At 45.6% G+C, this 24,650-nt stretch overlaps 1 protein-coding gene across 1 annotated transcript; it reads left to right on the top strand.

Annotated features, from left to right (window-relative positions):
• Positions 1-2,206: 2,206 nt before the first annotated feature.
• Positions 2,207-22,714, top strand: STRA6 (signaling receptor and transporter of retinol STRA6). The gene is made up of 16 exons (XM_032233112.1): positions 2,207-2,284; positions 5,774-5,859; positions 6,053-6,192; positions 7,599-7,765; positions 9,236-9,361; positions 11,564-11,631; positions 12,092-12,168; positions 12,993-13,054; positions 13,135-13,312; positions 15,868-15,943; positions 16,374-16,507; positions 16,830-16,947; positions 17,704-17,805; positions 19,458-19,621; positions 21,203-21,340; positions 22,354-22,714. Exons 1-16 carry the CDS (start codon positions 2,207-2,209, stop codon positions 22,530-22,532), a joined length of 1,893 nt encoding a protein of 630 aa, XP_032089003.1. The 3' UTR covers positions 22,533-22,714.
• Positions 22,715-24,650: the final 1,936 nt, after the last annotated feature.

The raw sequence follows: 24,650 nt of genomic DNA, 5'->3' as shown, positions 1-24,650 counted from the left end.
TGTAACTTGACAGCTTTAAGACTTGCGTGCTTCAAATGCCAGAGTTTCTGAGCCCACATTTTGGTTGCTAAGCAAGAGCGTTGTTAAGTGAGTTTCACCACATTTTACAAGTTGGCCATGCCCACCCAGTCACATGGCCAGCAAGCCACTCCCACAAAGCAGGCCACACCTCCAAGCTTATGGGCTTGGGGATTGCTTTCGGTGCTAAAATGATTCCTTTAATTTTCTAGTCTTTCCGTGAACGTGAGGCATCTAACATTTAGAAGAGGTTCTAAAAATTCTTGAAACCCACCACTGCCTTAGATACTGTATTTCCCCTTGAGGGATTTCCCAAATACTTCAGAAAATCTGCCCCAATCTTTTGAGGGGGAACGCCAGGCTGCAAGAAGGAACGATTTTCCTCCTGATTTTACAGAAAGCCCGTCTAGCAAGAGAGGCGAGCTTTTTAATTCAGAAAGCTTCCTTTGTAACTTTATCCGGATTCAAGCTTTCGACTCTTGTTGGAAAGTCATACAAAGGGCTATGTTCTCATCAGGCTGATAAACTAACAACCGGTGTTCTCCGGAGCGTAGTTTTTGCTGGATTTTAACAGGGGGGGGGGAGATATTTCAAACCCCCTAAAGTCCATTTCCTCTTACATTACCACGGTGCCACAAAAGCGCTCCTGTGTTAGAAAATCTGTTGCTTGTTTGGATTCAGTTTAATAAGCCACCTTCAGTTCCATTTCCATGCTGCTCCATCTTCGTAAATCCAACCAACCGCATGACATATATTACTGGCTCTTAATCTCTGCTCCCAGTCAAGCTTTTTGGCTTATGGGCTTGGGGGCTGCTTTCGGTTGCTAAAATGATTCCTTTTAATTTTCTAGGCTTTCCGTGAACGTGAGGCATCTAACATCTACTTTAAAGCCGCTATTTTAAACTATTGAGTTAGTTTCAGCGAGGAACTAAAAGATAACCTCTAGGAAATAAAAACATTTATTTTCCTTACGTGTGTTCTTGCCGAGGCTTCCCGAGAGCATGAAGCAAACTCCGACAATGATTAATCGCTGTGAATTCTGCTCATTCACATCCAGCAAAGTCTTTCAAGGGAGGATTTATAGTCACAAACCTTATCTGGCTTGGAGAGCTGACAGGCAGATATCTGCAAAACTTGGCAAGGCGTCTCAGAGAGTCACGAACCAATGAAGTGAACTCATTGTCTCCTGCAAACTCCACTCCCCTTTCGCTCCTCTTTTATTTCCTCTGGGAGGGGCCATGCACCTGTGGCCTTACTCCCAAGTCGACCCCTGTTCTTTAGCTGTTCCTTTCGTCATGCGCACACTGGGAACAGGCTCCAGCTGTTCAACTGCCTCACTGATGCCTGACTCCGAAGCCGAGGTGGCACAGTGGTTAGAGTGCAGCACTGCAGGCTACTTCAGCTGACTGCAGTTCTGCAGTTCAGCTGTTCAAATCTCACCGGCTCAGGGTTGACTCAGCCTTCCATCCTTCCGAGGTGGGTGAAATGAGGACCTGGATTGTTGTTGGGGGCAATATGCTGACTCTGTAAACCGCTTAGAGAGGGCTGAAAGCCCTATGAAGTGGTATATAAGTCTAACTGCTATTGCTATTGCTAGCTGATAACTGTCAGACGGCCCTGGCCCCCTCTCTGCCTCCGACATGGAGCCCTCATCAGCGCCTTCCCCAGACTCCAGGACTGGCCCATGTTCCTCCCCAACCTCCTCACTGTCTGAATCTGCTGCCAGCTCTGCTGGCCACTGGCAGGTTACAACAACTTAGATAGAATTAAAGAAGATAAACGTGATGGGTTGTTGTTTTTTTGTCCTAAGGCATTGTTGTCAAATGCAGAATTTTTCTCTTAGCCGGAGGATATGGGTTTAGAATTGACAGCTCTCAAAATGTTGTTTTGTGAAGCAGATGCGCTTTTAAAATGGTTTTGATGCTTTAAGAGCCGAGGTGGCGCAGTGGTTAAATGCAGCACTGCAGGCTACTGCTAGATCAGCAGTTCGGCTGTTCAAATCTCACCGGCTCAGGGTTGACTCAGCCTTCCATCCTTCCGAGGTGGGTGAAATGAGGACCCAGTGTGGGGGCAATATGCTGACTCTCTGTAAACCGCTTAGAGAGGGCTGAAAGCCCTATGAAGCGGTATATAAGTCTACTGCTATTGCTATAAAAGTAAAAAGTCTACTACTGCTATTTCTTGCAGCATGGCTTCCGACAGTATCCCCGATTGCCGACTGACTGTCCCCTTTGATCTTTATCACTGCAGCATGGCTCCGGTTTCTGTAAGTATCTTAGGGGGGGAAAAAAAAGAAGTTGCAAATCAGCCTTTAGCCTCCACGGGCCACTTCACAAAGGGGTAAGAGGCCCCCGGAGTTATGGAGAGAGGAATGGTATCCAAAATATTTTACACAACATTTGTGAAGCTGATTGAAATCGGTGATCTACCGATCCATGAAATAGACAGATGTTTCTCAACCAGTGGTGGGTTTCAAAAAAATTTTGAACCTACTCTGTGGGTGTGGCCTCCTTTGTGGGAGTGGCTTGCTGGCCATGTGACCTGGTGGGAGTGGCTTGCCGGCCATGTGTTTTCTCTCTCTCTCTCTCTCTCCTCTCTCTCTCTCTCTCTCTCTCTCTCTCTTTCCTTCCTTTGTCTCTCTGTTCCTTTTTCCTTTTTTTCTTTCATCACTTTTTCTTTCTTTTTTCTTTTTTATTTCTTTCTTTCTTCCTTTCTCTTTCTCTCTCTGTGTGAGTCTGTCTGTGTGTGTGTGTGTGTGTGTGTGTGTGTGTGTGTGTGAGTGAGTGTGTGAGTAGTGAGTTTCAAAAAAAATTGGAACCTCTTCTGTAGGTATGGTCTGCTTTCTGGGTCCACTGGTGGAACCTCTCCTAACCAGTTCGGTAGATTTGACGAACCAGTTCGGTAGATTTGACAAACCGGTTCTACCGAACTGGTGCGAACTGGTAGGAACCCACCTCTGTTCTCAACCTTGGTGACTTGAAGATGTGTGGACTTCAACTCCCAGAATTCCCCAGCCAGCCAGGGGGAATTCTGGGAATGGAAGTCCACACCTCTTCAAGCTGCCAAGGTTGAGAAACACAGAAAGAGACAGTTCATTGCATGCTATTGCGAGTATCTACCTGGATTATTTAGCCAAGCACGTAAATTACATATCACTGGGACTTTACTCGGTTCAGTGAGTCTAAAGAAAGTATTATTTTAAGGACATAAGAAACCACATTCAGAAGGGAGGGAGGGAAGGAAGGAAAGAAGGAAAAGGAAAGGAGAAAGAAGAAAGGAAAGGAAAAAAGAAGGAGGGAGAGGGCAGGGAGGGAGGAAGGAAGGAAAGAAGGAAAGAAGGAAAAGGAAAGGAGAAAGAAGAAAGGAAAGGAAAAAAGAAGGAGGGAGAGGGCAGGGAGGGAGGGAGGGAGGAAGGAAGGAAGGAAGGAAGGAAGGAAGGAAGGAAGACAATATTTTTCAAATTGAGCTCCTCGCTTTTCATCCAAATATAAACCAGGTCTAAACTTTTAATCTTTTCCAACATAAGCCAAGGTGACAGTCCAGTTTTATTCCATTTTCCTGACTTAACGCATTTTGGACTCTTTGGGACTGCTACCATTACCCTCTCCCCTCCTTGTTTTTAATCCTCACAACAGCCCTGCGAAGTAGGCTAAACCCTGATCGTGCAGGAGTGAACGGTTGAGCATTTCTTCCCTCAACTTTGGCTGCTCAAGGTTTCTTTGGCTGTCTTTCTTCGTGTTGCCATAACAACTCTCTCCCCACCGGGAGCAGCTGAAAAGAATTGCTGCCAATGTTTTACGCGCAGTGAAATTGTGGGGTTACCCTACCCCACCCCACCCCCACCCCCCATTTAATATCCTATGTTGACAGCTGCTGAAATGTTCAGCTGCTGGAAAGGGAGTGTGGACAGATACGCTTTACAGTTTGGAGAAAGTTTGGGACTGTGTTGTAAAACACTGCAAAATCCTTACAGGCAGGGTGGCAGATGGCCCGATCCCAAATACGGCTGGGCATAAAACCATTTTATATTTTAAAATTCTCTTGGCATCTTGGGGATGGGGGGGGGGGGTTGTAGATGAATTGATAATTGAAATGGAATCGAATCCATGAAAAGAAACTTCAAATCAAGATGAGAAAGTGAAGACTGAGAAATCAAAGAGAAAAATCGTATATATATTTTTTTCCTGTATGATGGCGGCTTTCTTGCAGACGTTTCATTACCAAACTGGGTAACGTCATCCTAAGTCTGAGGTCTCGAGTGTGTTAAAGGCCCCATTTCCCAGTAACCATTTTACTTAGTGTTGTATATGTTTGTGCGGTGATGATATTACTTGGTATGGTAATGAAATGTCTGCAGGAAAACAGCCAAGCTCAGAGAGCACCAAGGACCCCACAGTCCTCCTCCTGCTCCTCCTCTCCCTCCTTCTAACACTGATGATGTTACCTAGTTGGGTAATGAAATGTCTGCAAGAAAATAACTAAACTCAGAGAGCACCAAGGACCCCACAATCCTCCTCCTCCCTCCCCTCTCCACAAACCCCACTCTCTTTTAGCACCGATGATGTTATCTGGTTGGGTCAAGATGAAACATCTTGCAATCGCATGGTGATTCTTCCCCCCTATAAATTCCTGCATCTCTGCAGAGATAAGATTGGCCCCTATCTTGACCCTCTTTCAAAAGACCTCGGAGGTGATATTGCATGCCAGCCCCAGGCATCCCAGGGTGATGCGGAGCCCATCAAGTGGTATGATTGTTGTTACCCAGGGAAGAGGGGTCCATGGAGTTTTGTATTTGGGGTTGCACTGCACACCATGAATATCCATCTATATTGTAGAGGGAGGGGAGGAAGGGAGGGAGAGAGAGAAAGAGAGAGAGAGAGAGACTGAGAGAGAGGGAGAGAGACAGAGAGAAAGAGAGAGATGGATGATGGATGATGCAAATGGATGAAGAATGGATGGGATAGATCAGTGTTTTTCAACCTTTTTTGTGCAAAGGCACACTTTTTTCATGAAAAAAATCATGAGGCACACCACCATTAGAAAATGTTTAAAAAATTTAACTCTGTGCCTATATTGACTATATATAAAGTAATTCTCCCACGGCACACCTTATACTGTGTCACGGCACACTAGTGTGCCGCGGCACAGTGGTTGAAAAACACTGGGATGGATGGATAGATAGATAGATAGATAGATAGATAGATAGATAGATAGATAGATAGATAGAGATAGATAAGAGAGAGAGGAGATTAGATAGATAGATAGATAGATAGATAGATAGATAGATAGATAGATAGATAGATAGGTAGGTAGGTAGGTAGGTAGGTAGGTAGGTAGGTAGGTAGGTAGGTAGGTAGGTAGATAGATAGATAGATAGATAGATAGATAGATAGATAGATAGATAGATAGATAGATAGATAGATAGATAGATAGATAGAGATAGATGATAGATAGATATAGATGATAGATGATAGATAGATACATTGGTAGATATAGATAGATAGATAGATAGATAGATAGATAGATAGATAGATAGATAGATAGATAGATAGATAGATAAGAGAGAGAGGAGATAGATAGACAGACAGGCAGACAGACAGACAGACAGACAGATAAAAGTCTGGGTCATTAGGCAGATAGAGGACTTTAGAAATGCAATTTATTTGGTCTTTGTTTTTATTTTATCTTCATTTTCATAACTTCATTTGTGTGAGGAATCCGGCTGTGTGTAAACACAAGGAATCTTGTCTTCCAGCTAGTTATCCTCTTGATCCTCTCGCTGTTGGTGAAAAGGAAGAAACTCTACCTGGATTTTTGGAACGGAGTTCCTGGACTCTTGAGGTACTAACTCCTCCATGCTGGGTGGGGAACGCTTCGCCTTCGGGGAGGGGTGATCTTCCACCTTTGGAGCGTATTATCTTCAAAGCTTTCCGGCAGAGGCATTCCATTGGTAGAACTATATTTTTGGTGTGTGTTTTCTTTTCTTTTGGTGTTTATTCTCCCTCTCTGGCATTCGGTTTGTCGGCTTGCCCAGCCCTATGAATTTCTTGGAAGAGACGCAGAATCAAGGCTTGGCCATTGCAGTCTTTGGCATCCTCTTCTCGTCGCTGTGCGTGCTGCTATTGGATAAGGACCCCCTGCCTTTCATCTCCAACTCTTCCGTACAGAACCGAGGTAAAGGGTTTACTGATACGAAGACGGGGCCTTTTCTCAACTAGCGTCTTCCTCCGTCCTTCAAGTTAGTTTCGTTGGCTAAGGATTTGGGGAGAGGTCAAGAGCACCCAAAGTGGATAGAAAATAAGGACCATAATCTTCTATTTTTTTAAAGTGGGCAGTTAAATTTTTGGAAGACAGTGCAAGGCGCATCGAATTAATCGTTCTGTAAAGAGAGTGGGACGTGGTGGTTCAGTGGCTTAGACACTGAGCTTCTATCTATCTATCTATCTATCTATCTATCTATCTATCTATCTATCCATCCATCCATCCATCCATCCATCCATCCATCCATCTATCTTCTATCTATCTATCTATCTATCTATCTATCTATCTATCTATCTATCCTCTCTCTCCTATCTTCTCTCTCTCCTAACTTCTCTCTCATTATATCTATCTATCTATCTATCTATCTATCTATCTATCTATCTTCTCATTATCTATCTATCTTCTCTATCTATCTTCTCTCTCTCTCCTATCTATCTATCTATCTATCTATCTATCCATCCATCCATCCATCCATCCATCCATCCATCTATCTTCTCATTATCTCTCTCATTATATCTATCATCTATCTATCTATCTATCTATCTATCTATCTATCTATCTATCTATCTATCTCACCTCTCTCCTCTCTCTCACTCTATCTATCTATCTATCTATCTATCTATCTATCTATCTATCTATCTATCTATCTATCCATCCATCCATCCATCCATCCATCCATCCATCCATCCATCATCTATCTATCTATCTATCTATCTATCTATCTATCTATCTATCTATTTCACCTCTCTCCTCTCGCTCTATCTATCTACCTATCTACCTATCTATCTATCTATCTATCTATCTATCTATCTCACCTCTCTCCTCTCTCTCGCTCTCTCTCTCTCTATCTATCATCTATCTATCTATCTCACCTCTCTCCTCTCTCTCGCTCTATCTATCTATCTATCTATCTATCTATCTATCTATCTATCTATCATCTATCTCACCTCTCTCCTCTTGCTCTATCTATCTATCTATCTATCTCACCTCTCTCCTCTCTCTCGCTCTATCTATCTATCTCCCCTCTCTCCCCTCTCTCGCTCTAACTATCTGTCTATCTATCAACCTCTCTCTCTCTCTCTCTCTCTCTCTCTCTCTCTCTGTATGTGTGTGTGTGTGTCTCTCTCTCTGTGTCTCTCTGCTGGGGAGACCAAAAACAGGCCCATTTTTGGCCTCCAGAAGGAGGGTGGGGACCAGCGGGTAGACCGATGTTGGTTGTCCCATGCCGGTCAGATAAATGGCTTCAGCGAGCCGTAGTTTGAGGACCCCTGTTCTGCATAAATACTTGGGCTCTTAATGTTGGTCCTTCTCTTCTCTAGAGTACTGGAAGATGCTGGCTTTGTTCTATTACCCTGCCTTCTACTATCCCTTACTGGCCTGCGCTACTGTCCGACACAGAGTTGGATACCTGCTGGGCTGCCTTCTGTCCTGGTGTCACTGTGTGCTCTACATCTGGCAGAAGGTGGAATGTCCTCAGTCATCCAAGGTAAAGAGAGAGAGAAGAAGGTGGCTGATGGGGAGAAACTGGGCAGGAGCCAACTAAAGGGATAGCTCTGGAGACTTTCTGCCATAGGATACATCGAGGTTCTGGGGAAGTTTGGGACTCCAATTTTGAATTTTTAATAAAAATGGTTAGGCCAAAAAGATGGTTGGAAGATGGCTAAAATATCTGCATATCTCAAGGACCATTCAAACGAGAGATATAAACTGGAGTGGAGAAGATGGATTGACTATACTCAAAATAAATACGGGACTAAGAAATTCCAGATAGTTTATGACTGAAGAAACAAGGAATGATATCATCTGTTTAGAGCTAGCCTAGCAAGGAGGAGTTAAAGCTCAAATGAAAGATGATATTAACTTTTTTAAAGCCTATTTTAGAATGTTTTTGTTAAAGATCTATACCCTGTAATAACAATAGCAATAGCAGTTAGACTTATATACCGCTTCATAGGGCTTCCAGCCCTCTCTAAGCGGTTTACAGAGTCTGCATATCGCCCCCACAGTCTGGGTCCTCATTTTACCCACCTCGGAAGGATGGAAGGCTGAGTCAACCTTGAGCGGGTGAGATTTGAACCTCCGAGCTGCAGATAACAGTCAGCTGAAGTGGCTGCAGTACAGCACTCTAACCACTGCGCCACCTCGGCTCATGTATCGGTTCTGGGAAGTCGAGGGAGGGGGGAAGAGGGGGAGGGAAGTAAATATTTGTAAAAGGTTATCTTTTTCAAAATTTTCATTAAAAAAAAAAGATGGTTGGAATCAAAATATATTAATTTGAAGCCAATTATTAGTAACTCCCCAAGTAAAACCATTTCTGCCTTTATCATATTCAGAAGGACATCCTGGGCACAACTTCTAGAGAAGGTCTGAGGGCCACCCTTGGAGTTGGGAGAGGCTGATCTGGGGCCACAGTTGCGTACATTTTTTTAATATATATAGTGGTTCTTCACCTGTACAATTTGGGCAAGGAAGATGCCCTGACTTACAGGAGGAGTAGCAAAATCTCTGGATTTCTCCAGGACTCCAGTGTGTTCTCAGCATCCAGGAAGGATGGCAGAAAGCAATTAGGGACACAGCTTGTCATTAACACCAAAGCATCTTTTGAGTGCCACAAGGAGGAAAACATCCAAGGAACACCCCCTCGGAGTTCCAGAGGATCTGAAGAAGGGGTGGAGAGCAATTAATCCTCTCTCTCTTTGTTTGCGACTTTGCACCTCGGAGCAATTCACGGAGGGGGGACTTCGCAAGAGGGACCAACTGGCTCTTCAAATTCACCCATGCGTTGCTGCCCGCAGAGAGTTTTTGGCCCATAAACCACAATCCCTGGATCTGGAAACTCCCCAGCGTAATATTAGCTGTTGAGGGATTGTAACTGAGATACAATTCACCTACTCCCGAGGTTGTTCTCGGTGGTAGACGGTTGATTCTGTCTTTCTCCCTTCTCCTCTCTTCTCAGATCTACAGATATTACTCCCTGCTTTCCTACCTGCCGATCATTCTGTGCCTCGCCATGCTGAGTCTTTGGTACCCTCTGAAACTGGTTGAGAGCTTCAAAGGGGACGCCAAGATGGCGGCCGAGAAGGTAACCGATCTTGATCTTGCCCTCTCCAGCTCAAAAGGAGGCGACAATAAGCCACAATGAGAAAAGACACAGACACACACACACACACACACGGCTTTCAATTTCCCCAACTGACCTAGTAGATTGTTTCCCCATTCTTAAATATTATTTTATACCCGTAGTCCTCGACTCACAAGCATTTGTTTAGAGGCCATTCAACCTTACAACGTCACTGAAAAATACTGACGTACAACGGGTTTTCACGTCAAATTGTCACTAAACAGATGGCTGCAAATGAAAAACTACCTGTAAGACAGTGGTGGGTTTCAAAAATTGTTCGAACCTACTCTGTGGGTGTGGCCTCCTTTGTGGGAGTGGCTTGCTGCCCATGTGACCAGATGGGAGTGGCTTGCCACCCATGTGACCGGATATGAAGATGCCAACTACACTTGTCAGAACCACCTTAAATTCCCTCACACACAGCACTGGCCTGCATAAGAATAGGATGTAAACTTGTTTTTCAAAAGGCATCTTTGGTTTGCGTTAAAACAACTTCAACACACGCAATGTTCTGATTGCACCACAAACGCAGTAGTCATCCTTACCTTTCACAGAGGCACTGAGTTTTATAAATAGGAGCATGATAGTGTAGAATAATCATATCCAAGGACCAGTGGTGGGTTTCAAAAACTTTTGGAACCTCTTCTGTAGGTGTTGCCTGCTTTCCGGGTCCACTGGTGGAACCTCTTCTAACCGGTTCGGTAGATTTGACGAACCGGTTCTACCAAATAGGTGCAAACTGATAGGAACCCACCTCTGCTGTAAGAAGTACATCAAAATGTAGGAAAGAGATCTGTGGTTGTTCTTTTTTTTAATCTGCTTTTTTCTCCAAAGACCTCTCATTGATTGGTTGGTGTCAACCCAACCTCTCAGCCCAAGAAGATTTGAGTCTTAATGTCCCTCGTTCAGAGGAGAACTGATGCCTTATTGTACAGTTGTGTGTGTGTTTTTTAAAAAAAACAGGCTGTTGGCACCATCCCCTCCGACTGTTGTGTAAGAAATCCCTGCTTTGCAAACCAACAATAGTGAGAGGAATGCTTTTGGTGCCTTGGCCTGGAAATTTGCATGCGGTTTTCCGGGATTCACCAAATCCAAGCTTTATACAACCCTAGGATGAAAGGGTGGGGGAGAGAAAGAGAAGAAAGGGAGGGAGGAAGAAAGGAAAATAGAAGGGAGGGAGGAAAGAAGATAGAAAGGAGGGAGGGAGAGAGGGGGAGTTTGAAGGGAGGGAGGGAGCAAGGAAGGGAGATGGGAAGGAGGGAGGGAGGGAAGAAGAGGAGGGAGGGAGATGGGAGGGAGGGAGGGGGAGTTGGGAGGGAGGGAGGAAGAAGGGAGGGAGCAAAGGAAGGAAGAAAGGGAGGGTGGGTGGAAGGAATGAAGATGGATGGGAGGGAGGGAGGGAGAATGGGTAGGTGGGTGGAAGGAAGGAAGGAAGGAAGATGAATGGAAGGGAGGGAGCAAAGGAAGGAAGGGAGGGTGGAAGGGAGGGAAGAAGAGAAGGGAGGGAGGGAGGGAGATGGAAGGGAGGGAGCAACGGAAGGGAGGGTGGAAGGAATGAAGATGGATGGGAGGGATGGAGGAAGGAAAGTTGGAAGGGAGATGGAAGGGAGGGAGCAAAGGAAGGGAGGGAGGGAGGGAGGGTGGAAGGGAGGGAGGGAAGAAGAGAAGGGAGGGAGGGAAGATGGAAGAGAGGGAGGGGGAGTTGGGAGGGAGATGGAAGAGAGGGAGCAAAGGAAGGAATGGAGGGAGAGTGGAAGGGAGGGAGGGTGGGAGATTTTTTTCATTGTGTGCCCAGTCTTCTCTCTTTTCCTCACAATTCCCAGAATGACTACGCCATTCTTCTTCTTTCACACCAGATGTGGTTGGGCATCTGCGCAGCCATGTAATTAGCACCTTTGCAACTGTTATCACGGCTCGCGGAGCAGATGGAGATGAGGAGAGGCATTTTTAAGGGGTGGCACGAATCAGACCTATTTCTTTCATTTTATTTATTGCTTCTTCGGGAGGCAGCATTCTCAACTGCAGTTCTACTTTTTTTAAAAAATGGAGGTGAGGGAGGGGAGATATGAGGCAACATCTAGAAGGGGAAGGGATTTCATGGGTTTAGCGAAACCCCCAAATTATTGGAATCTCATCTTGAAGTGCTTCTTCGTTTGTTTGAAGGATCCAGGAAGTAGCTATTATGAAGAATATTTGAAGCACCTCCTGACTAAAAGAACACCCAAGAAAAGGTGAGACCCCCATTTGATCCCCCAAGAACTAAAGGTAAAGGTTCCCGTTGCACATACATGCTAGTCCTCCCTGACTCTAGGGGGCGGTGCTCATCTCTGTTTCAAAGCCAAAGAGCCAGCGCTGTCCGAAGACGTCTCCGTGGTCATGTGCTGACATGACTCAATGCCGAAGGCGCATGGAACTCTGTTCCCTTCCCACCAAAGGTGGTTCCTATTTTTCTACTTGCATGTTTTACGTGCTTTCGAACTACTAGGTTGGCAGAAGCTGGGACAAGGAACGGGAGCTCACTCCGTTACGCGACGCTAGGGATTTGAACTGCCAAACTGCCGATCTTTCTGATCGACAAACTTAGCGTCCTAGCCACTGAGCCACTACGTCCCCCCTCCTCCCCCAAGAACTGGAGGATTGGTGAGGACCAGCCTTGCATTTATGGCAGCTCTTGTGAACTTCTCCTTTCAGCATCAATGGAGTGAAGCGGAGCGTGCGTTCGAGCCTCCAGTCCTACCTGCGTACATTTGTATACACACCCCAAGAAGGTACTGCATTTAAATTTGTATATTCTTTTTCAGTAGGTTCTTAAGAAGGTATTGGAAGGGATTAGGGGTAGCTCGCTGTTGTTGTTTTATTGCTACTGTATTTTGGTGGTTGTTCTGGAAAGATCTGCAGAACATCTACATCTTCAAGAAGGCCACGTGTGTTCTTGAGCAAGGAGTTGCCAAGACGTTCTGTATCTCTTTTGTTGTTCTCCTTCTCTCGTTGTGGGCCTGTTTTTCAACACAGTTCATGTATTGAACTAATTTTGTCTTCTGGGTTTGTTGTACTTCAAGTCCCGCTAATCCTGGTAACATCCAAAATTTAGCTAGCCAATGTTTGAAAGGCCCTGGGTTCATCTTCTACCAATCAGAATATGCTTCTTGATATACTGGGTACTTGAGAGACCGCCTGCTGCCAATTACCTCCCAAAGACCCGTCAGATCTCACAGGGTCGGCCTCTTCCGGGTTCCGTCCACCAGCCAATGCCATCTGGCTACTACCCGGGGGAGGGCCTTCTCTGTAGCAGCTCCGGCCCTTTGGAATGAACTCCCCGCGGAGATCCGGACCCTCACCTCTCTCCAGGCCTTCCGGAAAGCCGTCAAAACCTGGCTGTGCCAGCAGGCCTGGGGTTGATGAGTTCCCCTCCCCTCTCGACTGGTATGGCTGTGTGATTTTCGTGTATTTTAATTATGTGTACTGTTGTTTATGTTCCCTTTCCCCTTTGAGTTGTTCGCCGCCCTGAGTCCCTCCTGGAGAAGGGCGGCATACAAATAAACCAAATACAAATACAAATACAAATATACTAGCCATGGTTTTGTGGTTGCAGGTTTCCAGATCCCACTGAAGTTGGCCCTCTCTATAGCCATGGCGGTGATAGCTGTCTACCAGGTAAGGTACCCCAGAGTTTCTTCTCAACCTGTCCCAACCTGTGGTAGTACCAGCCTCATCTGTCTTCTCCTGGTTTGCAGGTGTCCCTTCTTCTACTTGCTTCCTTCATCCCCAACATCCAGATCATCAGAGCTGGGATGACCAAGGAAATGACTGCGCTCTTTGTCCAGTTTGGTCTAATTCCTTCTGAAAAACCTGCCAACATTCCAGGAGACAAAGAGTTGGCAACAGCTAAGCACTACATCTGGTCACTGGAAGGTATGTTTCTTCAACCTTGGACAACAGGGTCCATTTCAGTGCTTGGCCAACCTCAGCTAGAATGAAGAAGGTTCTTGCAGAAGGCAACTCAAAACAGAGCAGAGCAAAGGAATTCAATAGTCAATCTTGAGAAGGAATTCAACAAGCAATGGCAATGCTTGCTTATCCTTGATCGTCTCACTTCCCCCTAAAAAACATACAGTGGTACCTTGGTACTCATCGTTCATTGGTTTCGAGCGGCATGATGAGTACCAAACAATTTTTCCCCCGTAGGGAATAAAGTAGTGAGTCACAAGGCAGTCGACACTGACAAATTCTATCTTGTGCATTGAATACCAAACAAACGATGAGTATCGGGGCAAACTTTTTGCATCAAAATGCGTTGAGTACCAAATGAATTCAAAACCGTTGAGTACCAAGGTAACATATTAAAAATGATACATTTTTAAGAATGAACACAACTCAATGGACAACCCATCTTTGGTTAATTTCACCCAAGATCTATTCTGAATAGGCGATTCACCCGTTCCCTTTGGCAAGTCAATCAGTTCGAGTCAGAATATCATTTTGGATCACGTAACGGAACTAAGTGGATCTGGAGCTCTGACTCAGTCATTATAGAAAGTTGGACACCTGCCTGCAGAGGAGTCCATTGGTGTCCCAAGTCTCTTTTTGAAGGCACCCAAACCCCTTAAGATTCATTTAGATTGAGGCCGTTGCCATTGGATTCCGCAATTGGATTCGGCAATTCCGTTTGAGCGAATGGGTGACTCGGTCCAGCTGCCTTCAGATAAGAGGTCTGAATCACGGCTTCCTACATCCTTAATATTTAACATCTGTCGGGGCTCAGATGTCCTGTTGTTGCAAATCTGAACAAGTGCCTGCTTCTTCCTAAGAAAGATGGAGCTTTTCGTGGATCCAGGCCTTAAAATAGACCTCTGGGCTGAGGCTAAACTGAACACGGGAGCCAAGGCATTCTTTACAAGTCCCTGGAGAAAAGAGAATTATTTCAGAGATGTTTCACGGTCTGTAAAGCTTCCTGGAATTTTAAGGTCGAAGATGCGTGGGATGGTTTAAAAAACAACAACAAGTCATCAGGAAACTGTCAAAGGTTGAGGCAGATTCTAGGAAATAAGCCGCACAGGGAGGCAGCAGAAAGATCTCTTGATGTTTCCACTCATAAAGACGTCTGAGAACCAGGTGCGTGGAGCAGATGACCTAGTCACAGCCAGGGTTCCAAGCAACAGACCCAACGAACTCAAAACTCGGAGGCCTGGAGTTTCTTCAGAGTATGAATTTATTGGGAATGTCATACTGGCACCGCTGGTGAAAAACCCGACTCTGAAGGAACCAGGGTTTTCATCACCCAAATCAAAACCCAACGTTCTTGCCCTCTGGTCAACACGTCCATGACATGGTCCAATCAGGTTGCAGTTCCAACTCCGGCTGGCTTTTGTTCACGCCCCTCCAACACCTGGTAGAGCGTCCTTGGCTCCCATGGGAAAGAATGTTATTTTGGCTACCTATCTCCCCCCCTCATGTTCCCACAGCTCCAATTGGTCTTGCTGTGGCAGCCCTGAAGATGCTCCCAAAATGGCTTCAGGTCTGACAGGCTGCCCCCCTCAGTTGAGAAGGACCTCCTGCGAGATAAAATCAAAGGGAGGTTAGTCCATATAACCCAGAGGTGGGATTCAGCTGGTTCGGACCAGTTCAGGCAAACCGGTAGCTCTGACAATCAGCTGAGAGCGAACCGCCTTGACGATCAGGTTGGCCCACCTACCCGGCGCTTTACTTACCTATATCCTCCAGCTGATTAGCGCGGCAGAGCGAATTGTCACGCCTCAGCTGTGTTACTCCCCCAAGAAGTAACGACGAAGGTAAGTTTTGGTAAAACTGCGTACACACGTGCATCTCTGAACCATTTGTTAAACCGGCAGGATCCTACCCCTGGGTTATATGGACTAACCTCCCTTTGATTTTTTCTCTCATGGGATATACTTCTCAACTGAGGGGGGCAGCATGTCAGCACTAAAGCCATTTTGGGAGCATCTTTAGGGCTGCCACAGCAAGACCAATTGGAGTTCTGGGAATGTGATATAACCTTCAACCTCACCTCACCTCACCTCACACACACACACACACACACACACACACACACACACGGGTGTCCTTTGGGCTTATGAGGGTGTCTGTCCTGGAACTGTTTAATCGAAGAACTGTTTAATGCAAAGGAGGACAGAAGGAGGCTTCAAACCGAACAATACACAACAGCCATGTTGTTCTTGTTACCTCCAACTAAAGTAATCCCTGGGCAGATTCTGTGGCGGCCACAGAGAGGCTGAAGGAGAGAACTCTGTGGGTTCTGGGGGATTAAAAAGAAAATAAAAATGTCTATTTAGAGAAAGTATTTAGAACTTAAAGCTGCTAAAGATCAGATGACTGACCCTGACTGACATCCTGGTGGGTTTTGTTTCAATCTTGAGGAAAAAAGTTCAATCTTTTAGGAATCCTGCAGCCTTTTTCTGGATCCCTCTCTGCCCCTTCTTGTTTTGCAGTGTGCTTCATCTCTTCCCTGGTCCTCTCCTGCCTGGTGACCTTCTGCATGTTAATGAAGTCCTTGGGAAACCATAGGTGAGATCTCTCCCCAGGATTCAGAGGTCCAAACCATCTCCTTCTCCTCTTCTTCTTCCTCTTCTTTTTCCCCTTCCTCCTCTTCCTCTTCCTCCTCCTTCTCCTCCTCTTCTTCTTCTTCCTCCTCATCCCCCTCTTTCTCCTCTTCTTCTTCTTCCTCCTTCTTCTCCTTTCTCCTTCTCTTCTCCCTCTTCTTCTTTTTCTTTTACTTCTCCTCCTCCTCCTCTCTCCCTCTCCTTCTTCTTCTTCCTCTTCCCCCTCTTCCTCTGTGCAACCTTCAGTTCCAATCCTCCTCCTCTCTGCAAACTCCAGTTCTAATTCTTCCTCCTCCTCCTCCTCCTCCTCCTCCTCCTCCTCCTCCTCCTCCTCTTCCCCTCTTCCCCCTCCTGCTTCTCCTCCTCCTGATCAAAACGTTCTTCCTGTGTTTCAGGACTAATCTCCAGTCTCTCTACCGAGGGGCCGTTGAAAAGGTTTTCTATCGTCCCTGTAAACTCCAACCTTCCCAGCAATCCCTCGTATGCTGGATGCAATTCACGGGGTTCCAGATATCCTTTGCCTGCCTAGGTAACTGAGGAGCGCTAATCACAACTCGCAAAGTGGGAGGAAAGAGTAGTGAGTGGAAAAGAACATCCTAGAAGGAAGTCATGACAAACCACATCCCTACTGTTGCCAAGAAAATTGCATGGATGTGTCTTCGTGGCCACCAGGAGTTAAATTTGACTTGAGGGAGTCTTTATTATTTCCCTGGCTTTATAGTCCACCTTCTGGGCCAAAGTGTGGAAAGGGTACAGCTGGGAAGAGGCGATGGTGGTGCCAAGTTCAGAACATTGATGTCCATCTGTGATCTTCCTTGCAACCCACGGGGCTTTTTTTGTCTCTGTCCCAGCTCTGCTCCTCCAACACATTGTCTTCTTCATCTGCATCGTGTGTTTTGCCTTCCTGATCGTTATCCCACTGCAATCCGGCAGCAACATGCATCTTTTCAAAATTGTGGGGAATTTGTGGTAAGTCTTCCACGGAGCCACGCTCAGAAGGTATAACGTGATTCATCTGCCAGCCAGGCCCTTATAGCAATAGCAATAGCAGTTAGACTTATATACCGCTTCATAGGGCTTTCAGCCCTCTCTAAGCGGTTTACAGAGTCAGCATATCGCCCCCACAGTCTGGGTCCTCATTTCACCCACCTCGGAAGGATGGAAGGCTGAGTCAACCCTGAGCCGGTGAGATTTGAACAGCCGAACTGCAGATAGCAGTCAGCTGAAGTGGCCTGCAGTACTGCACCCTAACCACTGCGCCACCTTTATTTTTTTTAATAGAATTTATTTTTATTTTCAAAACAAACACAACACATAAAATCTTCCCTCTTTACATACTGTAGAAAGTGTATCAGTTGGTTACAAAGCTTTTTCGCGCAGCTCTTCCACAGTCATCATATTAACTCAAGTATTTTAACCCAAATATGTTACCCTTATACCTCTATTTTTATTTGACTGTAATTATTAAAACGTCCTTCATCATAAAATATACCGAAATTTAATATATAACCATGTACTGGCCTTTCATTTAATATTTCCAAAATCCTCCAATAACACTGAATCCTTATGTCCTATTCTAGCTAAACATCCATAATATTTAATAACAAACTTTTCTAATCCTCCTTTCCAAATCACTGTTGGCAATTTTCATCTAGTTTCCTTATATTATACTCATATATATATAACATTCGTTCATTGGATGATGGGTGGTTTTGTTTTTCCTAGGCCCTTCTGGTTGACCTTGGTTGTTTCGTTCATTGTCCAGAATCTGCTGGTCCGCTATTACTTCCTGGATCGGGACCATCTACCTAGAGAGTTGACCAACAGGTGATTATTGAAAGCCATCCATCACAAAATATACCAAGTGGAAAAGGATTTTGGAGATCGTCTGTGGTTAACATCCCTACCCAGTGCTGGAATTCTGCAATGAATGATGATCAAATAACGAAAAAGAAGGCATCAGTGATGCCCACGTTGGATCACCTGAGTATAAAGTCCAGAATGGACCACTCGGACTGGCAACATCTGCCCACTTATAGGAACAGATAATGCCCTTATTTGCTTCTAAACTCTTTTGGTGCTACGCTGCATTTTAGACTTAGAAAAAGGTTGGAAAAGAGATTGTAGATCATCTGGTTGTCCTTCTCCATTTTCCCTGAGTCTTCTCACTACCCAGTAGACTGGAAATTTAACTCGAGTTCAGGACCCCAGACAGTGGCCGCACAACGCCCGGAGCTGCTTGGTCATTTTAGTAGCAGATTTGTGTTAATGTCCAGGTTCCGAGGAACACCCCCCAACAGAATCAAAACTCTGAGGCAGGCATGTTCCTCAAAGTATAAATTGATTAGAGATGTCGTATCAGCACAGCTGGGGAAAGCCAAAATCTGAAAGCCCCACTTTTTCCTCACCCAAAGTAAACTCAACATTCCTTCCCCTCAATCCACAGGGCCACCACATGGTCCAATCCAGCCACTGTCCCAACTCCTGTTGAACTTGCAGTCATGCCTCCCCAGGTGCTGGCAAGATGACCTTGATTCCCAGGGCAAAGAATGTTGTTATGATTGCAACTTCTACACTTTCCCCACCTCCTCCCTCCCATTGCCACAGCTTGCCCGGCCACCACTGTGGCAGCCCTGAAGATGCCAAGTAAAGATGGCGCGAGGGCTGAACCTGGCCTGATGATCTCCATGCCCTACTACAAGACCCTTGAAAGACAACCACCAGTCTATCTTCACACCTCACATGACATACTTCCCACAAACACAGTCCACCACCCCTTGAGTCACCTGTCCCATTGTTGAACAGTTCCTACCAGGGGTGAAATCTACCTACCTTCGCTACCAGTTCACAAAGGTGAGCGCTCCTATGTGCCACTTCCCCCGCATGCGCAGAGCATCAAAAATGGATGTGATGACGTCCAGGCATGTGGGTGGAGCCTGCTACTGAGCATGCCTGCCAAGGTAAGTAGAACGGCGAGGGGGAAGGAATCCGCTGCGCCACACAATTTAGACTAGCTAGAAAGCAGGAAATCCTGCTTTCTAGCTAATATGAATCATGCGTCACAGCTGATCGTTGGAAATACCAGTTTGCCCGAACCTGTAGCATTTTTTCAGGCGAACCGGTCTGAACCAGTAGCATTTCACCCCTGCTTCATACCTTCACAAATTCTTTCTGATGGCAATCAAACTTTACTTCTTCGTAAATTTGAAGGCCCGCCCTTCTTTAGGTTTTATCTCCTGGAACCCGATCTGATCCGTTGGGCCCGTTTTCTTCCTTCCACCCTTCAGATATTCTGACAGCTTCTCCAACTTTCCACCAACTTAAAGAGTTTTAGGCAAGAAGAAATGAGATAATACGGAGAGCCCTCGTGGTTGGCGTTGAGGTCCCCGGGACATTTATTAGAATATTGCTTCCGCGGGTTGTCCCTGTGTGTGTTTGTGTGCTTCGCTCACGACCGCCTCTGCTTCCCTCTTACGCAGGCGAGCGTTTTACATTGTGACATACATGTTTTTCCCCGTCAACGTGCTCCTGGGCTTATTGGCAGGAATCTGGAGGATGGTCATCTCGGCCCTTTATAATATTGTTCACTTCTGCCAGTTGGATGGGAGTCTGCTGAGCTGTGGGGTGGAGGGCTTTGATCCAGGTAAGGAATACAAGACCCCTCCCCCCCTAAAACCAGCCCCTTTTCTCCTTCCCCTTTCGTTCACGATGCAGAGAACTCTGTTCACACATCATATAGCAATAGCAATAGCAATAGCAGTTAGACTTATATACCGCTTCATAGGGCTTTCAGCCCTCTCTAAGCGGTTTACAGAGTCAGCATATCGCCCCCAACAACAATCTGGGTCCTCATTTCACCCACCTCGGAAGGATGGAAGGCTGAGTCAACCCTAAGCCGGTGAGATTAGAACCGCTGAACTGCAGATAACAGTCAGCTGAAGTGGCCTGCAGTACTGCACCCTAACCACTGCGCCACCTCGGCTCCTTGGAGTCCAGGGAGTGTCAGGCCTGCATTTATATTCCTTTTAGAATTTTGGCCTGCCACACTTTCTCTTATTTCATTATGCTGTTTCTTTAAGTATAGTCAATGGGAGGGGGGATTAGAAGGAGTAGGATTTTGGAATGTATTGTTTTTCATTCTTTGCTAGAAGCCAAGGTCATCCTTTGTCTCCACACTTTCACACCTGACCGGAAGAAGCTGGGTGTGGATGCCAGCGTGGAAGAAGGAGATTGGACCATGTGATGGACTGTGGGTGTGGGGACAAGATCATGAACTTTTAACTGGGTGGGATTCTGATGTAACTTCCAGAGTTGGAATCCCCACAGCACTATGCCAACATGCCTGCTTTATTAAATTGGAACTTTAAGCATAGTTTTGCCTTTGATTCTGATTTGATTCTACATGGTATTTGGAATGCTGACAGGGAGATTCTCAGTCCTCCAAGGTCCCAAAGGTGCTTCCCCCCCCAAGAGGCCACTGGACTTTCTTGCTATTCTTTGAAGAGATGTCGCTTCTCATCTAAGAAGCTTATTCAGTTCTGCTGAAGAAACTTCTTGGATGAGAAGCTGTACATCTTCAAAGAAAAGAGTCCAGTGGCCTCTTGAAAAAGCACCTTTGGGATGGTCATATGAAATCCCTGTAGATTTGTTTGGTCCAGGGTGGGTTGCTAGGGGGTTAGCAGGGGTTCAGGAGAACCTCTAGCTAAGATTCTGTGCAGTTTGGAGAACCCCACAAATCCCACTCCTGGCTGGCCCTGCCCACTCCACCCCGCCCCTCCCAGGAGTCCCCTTGCGGTCCGTTTTGGATGGAGGTAAGTGCAGAGTGTGTGCAGAGGCTTGGGGATGGTGGAAAATGGGCCTACCTGAATTTTGGGAAGTTCAGGCTAGAGCTAGGGTGGGGTTTTGCTAGCAGTGGTGGCTCTTCCACCCCAAGGACCGGCCCATAGATTTCCACTGCTCTCCTCTCCTCTGCCTTCTGCACATCCGTACGTCAAGCACTGGACCCAGCTGTTCCTCCTCTTCCTCATCAGCCACCTCCAGATCTGGGGGCTGTAGATGGCCCAGTCTCTGCCTCTGTATCTCTCTCTCTGACATCATTTGCCCTGATGCTGACCCTGACTTCCACTCCTCCTCCTCCTCCTCCTCCGATTCAGCTGCTGGAGGGTAGAGCGGCTGACAGGCCACAACACCACTTCTGTCACCACCATCCGTCTCTTTCTTGCAGGCTACCGTACCTACTGCCAATATTTGAAAATTGAGGTCAGCCAATCCCACCCAGCAATGAAAGCCTTTTGCCTCTTGCTTCTCCGTTGGCACGGCGCCCATAATATGCAGACCCTCCAGCTCAAGGATGCTGAAGAAGGTAAGAGATCATCTGAGGACCAAGTCCAGAAGCTGCAATAGGCAGGTGGAGAAAAATGGATGGAGAGTTGCCAAAGCCAAGGGTCTCCAGCCTTGGCAACTTTAAGACTTGTGGACTTCAACTCCCAGAGTTCCTCAGCCAGTTTCCTGGCTAAGCAGGGGGTTGGACTAGAAGAACTCCAAGGTCCCTTCCAACTCTGTTATTCTATTCTATTCTATTCTACTCTCATTCCATATTCTATTCTATTTTCATTCCATATTCTATTCTATTCTGTTCTAATCTCATTCCAGATACTATTCTATTCTCATTCCAGATTCTATTCTATTCTCATTCCAGATTCTATTCTACGCTACTCTCATTCCAGATTCTATTCTATTCTCATTCCAGATTCTATTCTCATTCCAGATTCTATTCTATTCTACTCTACTCTCATTCCATATTCTATTCTATTCTTTCCATATTCTATTCTATTCTGTTCTACTCTCATTCCAGATTCTATTCTACTCTCATTCCAGATTCTATTCTATTCTATTCTCATTCCAGATTCTATTCTATTCTACTCTCATTCCAGATTCTATTCTATTCTATTCTCATTCCAGATTCTATTCTACTCTACTCTCATTCCATATTCTATTTTATTCTATTCTCATTCCATATTCTATTCTTTTCTATTCTATGCTATGCTATTCTATGCTATTCTACTCTCATTACATATTCTATTCTATTCTACTCTCATTCCATATTCTATTCTACTTTATTCTCATTACATATTCTATTCTCATTCCAGATTCTATTCTATTCTACTCTCATTACATATTCTATTCTATTCTTTCTCTAACTCAACAAGGTTTTTAAGTCTGGAATCAGATTGCACAACACAAACTTATCAAACCACACTCGCCCCTATTTCTCTGCTTCTTCTAAATGCCTTTCCTGATTATCTTCAGGCTGACCCCCCACGCAACCTTCTAAGACCACCATTTTAACATGATCGCTTTTTTCCCCCTCAACAGGAATCAAACTCATGAAGACCGCCAATTCAGCACCCAAAGCATCAAAGGGCCAACAGAACAGGGTCCGGTGGCGCCTGGCGTACACCCTCCTCAACAACCCATCCCTGCTGCCCTATCGCAAAGGGGCCCTCGTGGATGCGACAGCCAACGGGACGAAAGCCAGCCTCCCCAAGCCTTGATGGAACTGGCAAGGTTTCTTGGAAACAATGGACTCCCCTCAGGAGGTGGCGGATGGATTCCACCACCAGTTTTCATCTGGGGTTCTTCAACTTCTTCTCCATGCCCCTTTCAGGCTTATGCCTCTACCCTGACCTGTTTGTAGACTTAGAAGATGAGAAGAGGCTTAGTTGTCCTCCTTTCCTTTCCCACCCCACCCCACCCCAGGAGAAACAGCTCTTGATAGGCACGAAACCCAAAGCAAAGTTTTGGAATTGATCCAAAGCTGGTCTCTTTCTCTATATAACAAGACGTTCCTTAGATGCGTCCTCCTGTTTTTTTTATAACACGCGAAACCTGTCAATGTTGCCCTTCACACGAGGTTTCAAGACCTCCTGAAGTGCTTGGTCCACCCTAAATCTTGGGGGGGGGGCTCACTTTTAGCAAGAAAGGAAGCCAAGGGCGGTAGGCTTGGAAGTTAAAAACAGAATAGAGACCGGATTATGGTGATGTTGAGAGTTTTGCAAATGTACGTAAAGGGTTCTTTTTGAATGTTAGGGCTGGGTGGTGTTTGTGATGGAGAATCTGTATAAATGCATTGAACAAGCTGCTTTATCTTGTTTACATTCCAACATGCACAGTTCCAGGTTGTCTAGATGTTTAACAGAGTGGCCACCATTCCTCGGTAGAATTAAAAGAGTTGTGTTATAATTATGGAGACAAAGAAGACAAAGGAGAAGAAGCTGGACAATCAAAATACTGTATATGCGCAAGAAAGAAAGAAAAAAACACATCTCAGACTTTTTGTAATCCCTCCAGTTCTTATATTGAGAAAGCCCCTACATAGGTGTATCTTTTTGACAATCCCGTGGCTTCTCCTCATTCTTACCTTGACCAAGTAGGGTTCCCGCCCATCTCCTTTAAATTTAAAACAGCTCCAGTTTCAGGAGCTGGCCAGAGGACTTCCGCCCACCTGGTGAACCTAGAGTAATTAAAGAATACAGAAACCTGATAGCTACTACGCTGAGTAATAAATGAAACCTCATTGTTAGTCTCTTGGAGAAGGTGTGCTTTTGCCGTCTTCTTCTCCTGCACTTCAGAGTCATCTCTCTTGGCCTGCTGGAAATCCAACACTGGAAGGAAGCATTTGATGATGGGGAAGTTGTTTCGCCAATGTTGGGATTTCAAAAAAATAATAATAATAAAGTTGGATAGAGAAGGATGCGTTTGTAGTCTGGTCCTTGTGCAGCCTCTGGTTCGCCACAAAAGATCTTTTTTCCAAGTCTCGCCTGTTTAAAAGATCAGAGAGCAAGAATAGAAGAAGACTTCCAGAAATACAACAGTTGGAAGAGTGTAGCTAGTTTTTTTCCATTTCCCAAGCTGTGTAGAATGTGTAGTTCATCCCTTGCGTGCGTCTCCTCAGCATGTTTTAGAAGAGACTGTCGGTGTAACCACTTTACGCCGGCTTGCCCTTCGCTGCTATATGGTGAAAGACTTCCATGAACTGTGAAGAGGGGGAAATGCTTGAGGAAGTGAACGTAAGTGCTGTGTCTCCTTAAGATGCTGCCTCAAGGTCACCCAACTGGAAGAAGGAGGGAGCTGCATGCCAAACTCTGCTTGGACTGACCGTTGTAAAAACATCTTGCCTGAACCCTGATTGGTTACACCAGAATTGGCTGTAAGAGACAATTAAGCGGGGGGGGGGGGAGAAGTCCTTACGCATTTTGCCATGCGATTCTCAGTTCTGGAGATACTGCAATATTGCAATACACTTGATCTCTAATAAAAAAATTATACCTTTCTCAACAAATGGAGCCAAGGACCATTGCTAGTTAGTTAGAGATTTAAATTGTGGCAGGTGCGACAGTCAGAACGGTTCCACCACAAAACCGCGTTCGACTAAAGGGCGCTCGACGAAACCGTGTAGCTGACGTCATCACAGCGTGACAACAGCGCGGAGAAAAAAGCACACTGTAAACTCTAAACCTAAAATTAACCCCTAAACCTAAACCTAACCCCCCTAAACCTAATCCTAAACCTAACCCTAAACCTAACCCTTAACCTAACCCTAAACCTAACCCTTAACCTAACCCTAAACCTAACCCTTAACCTAACGCTAAACCTAACCCTAACCCTTAACC

Source organism: Thamnophis elegans, chromosome 16, assembly GCF_009769535.1.
Source record: "Thamnophis elegans isolate rThaEle1 chromosome 16, rThaEle1.pri, whole genome shotgun sequence".
NCBI lineage: Eukaryota > Metazoa > Chordata > Lepidosauria > Squamata > Colubridae > Thamnophis > Thamnophis elegans.
The sequence above is the reverse complement of the archived record's forward strand: the minus strand, read 5'-3'. Positions and strand labels throughout refer to the sequence as shown.

Excerpts from the sequence above, each read along its gene's own strand:
- STRA6 (XM_032233112.1), top strand. The coding sequence starts at position 2,207 with ATGGCTTCCGACAGTATCCCCGATTGCCGACTGACTGTCCCCTTTGAT. Across the intron at positions 2,285-5,773 it reads GCAGCATGGCTCCGGTTTCT|CTAGTTATCCTCTTGATCCT; the intron begins GTAAGTATCTTA and ends CTTGTCTTCCAG. Across the intron at positions 13,055-13,134 it reads CGGTGATAGCTGTCTACCAG|GTGTCCCTTCTTCTACTTGC; the intron begins GTAAGGTACCCC and ends CCTGGTTTGCAG.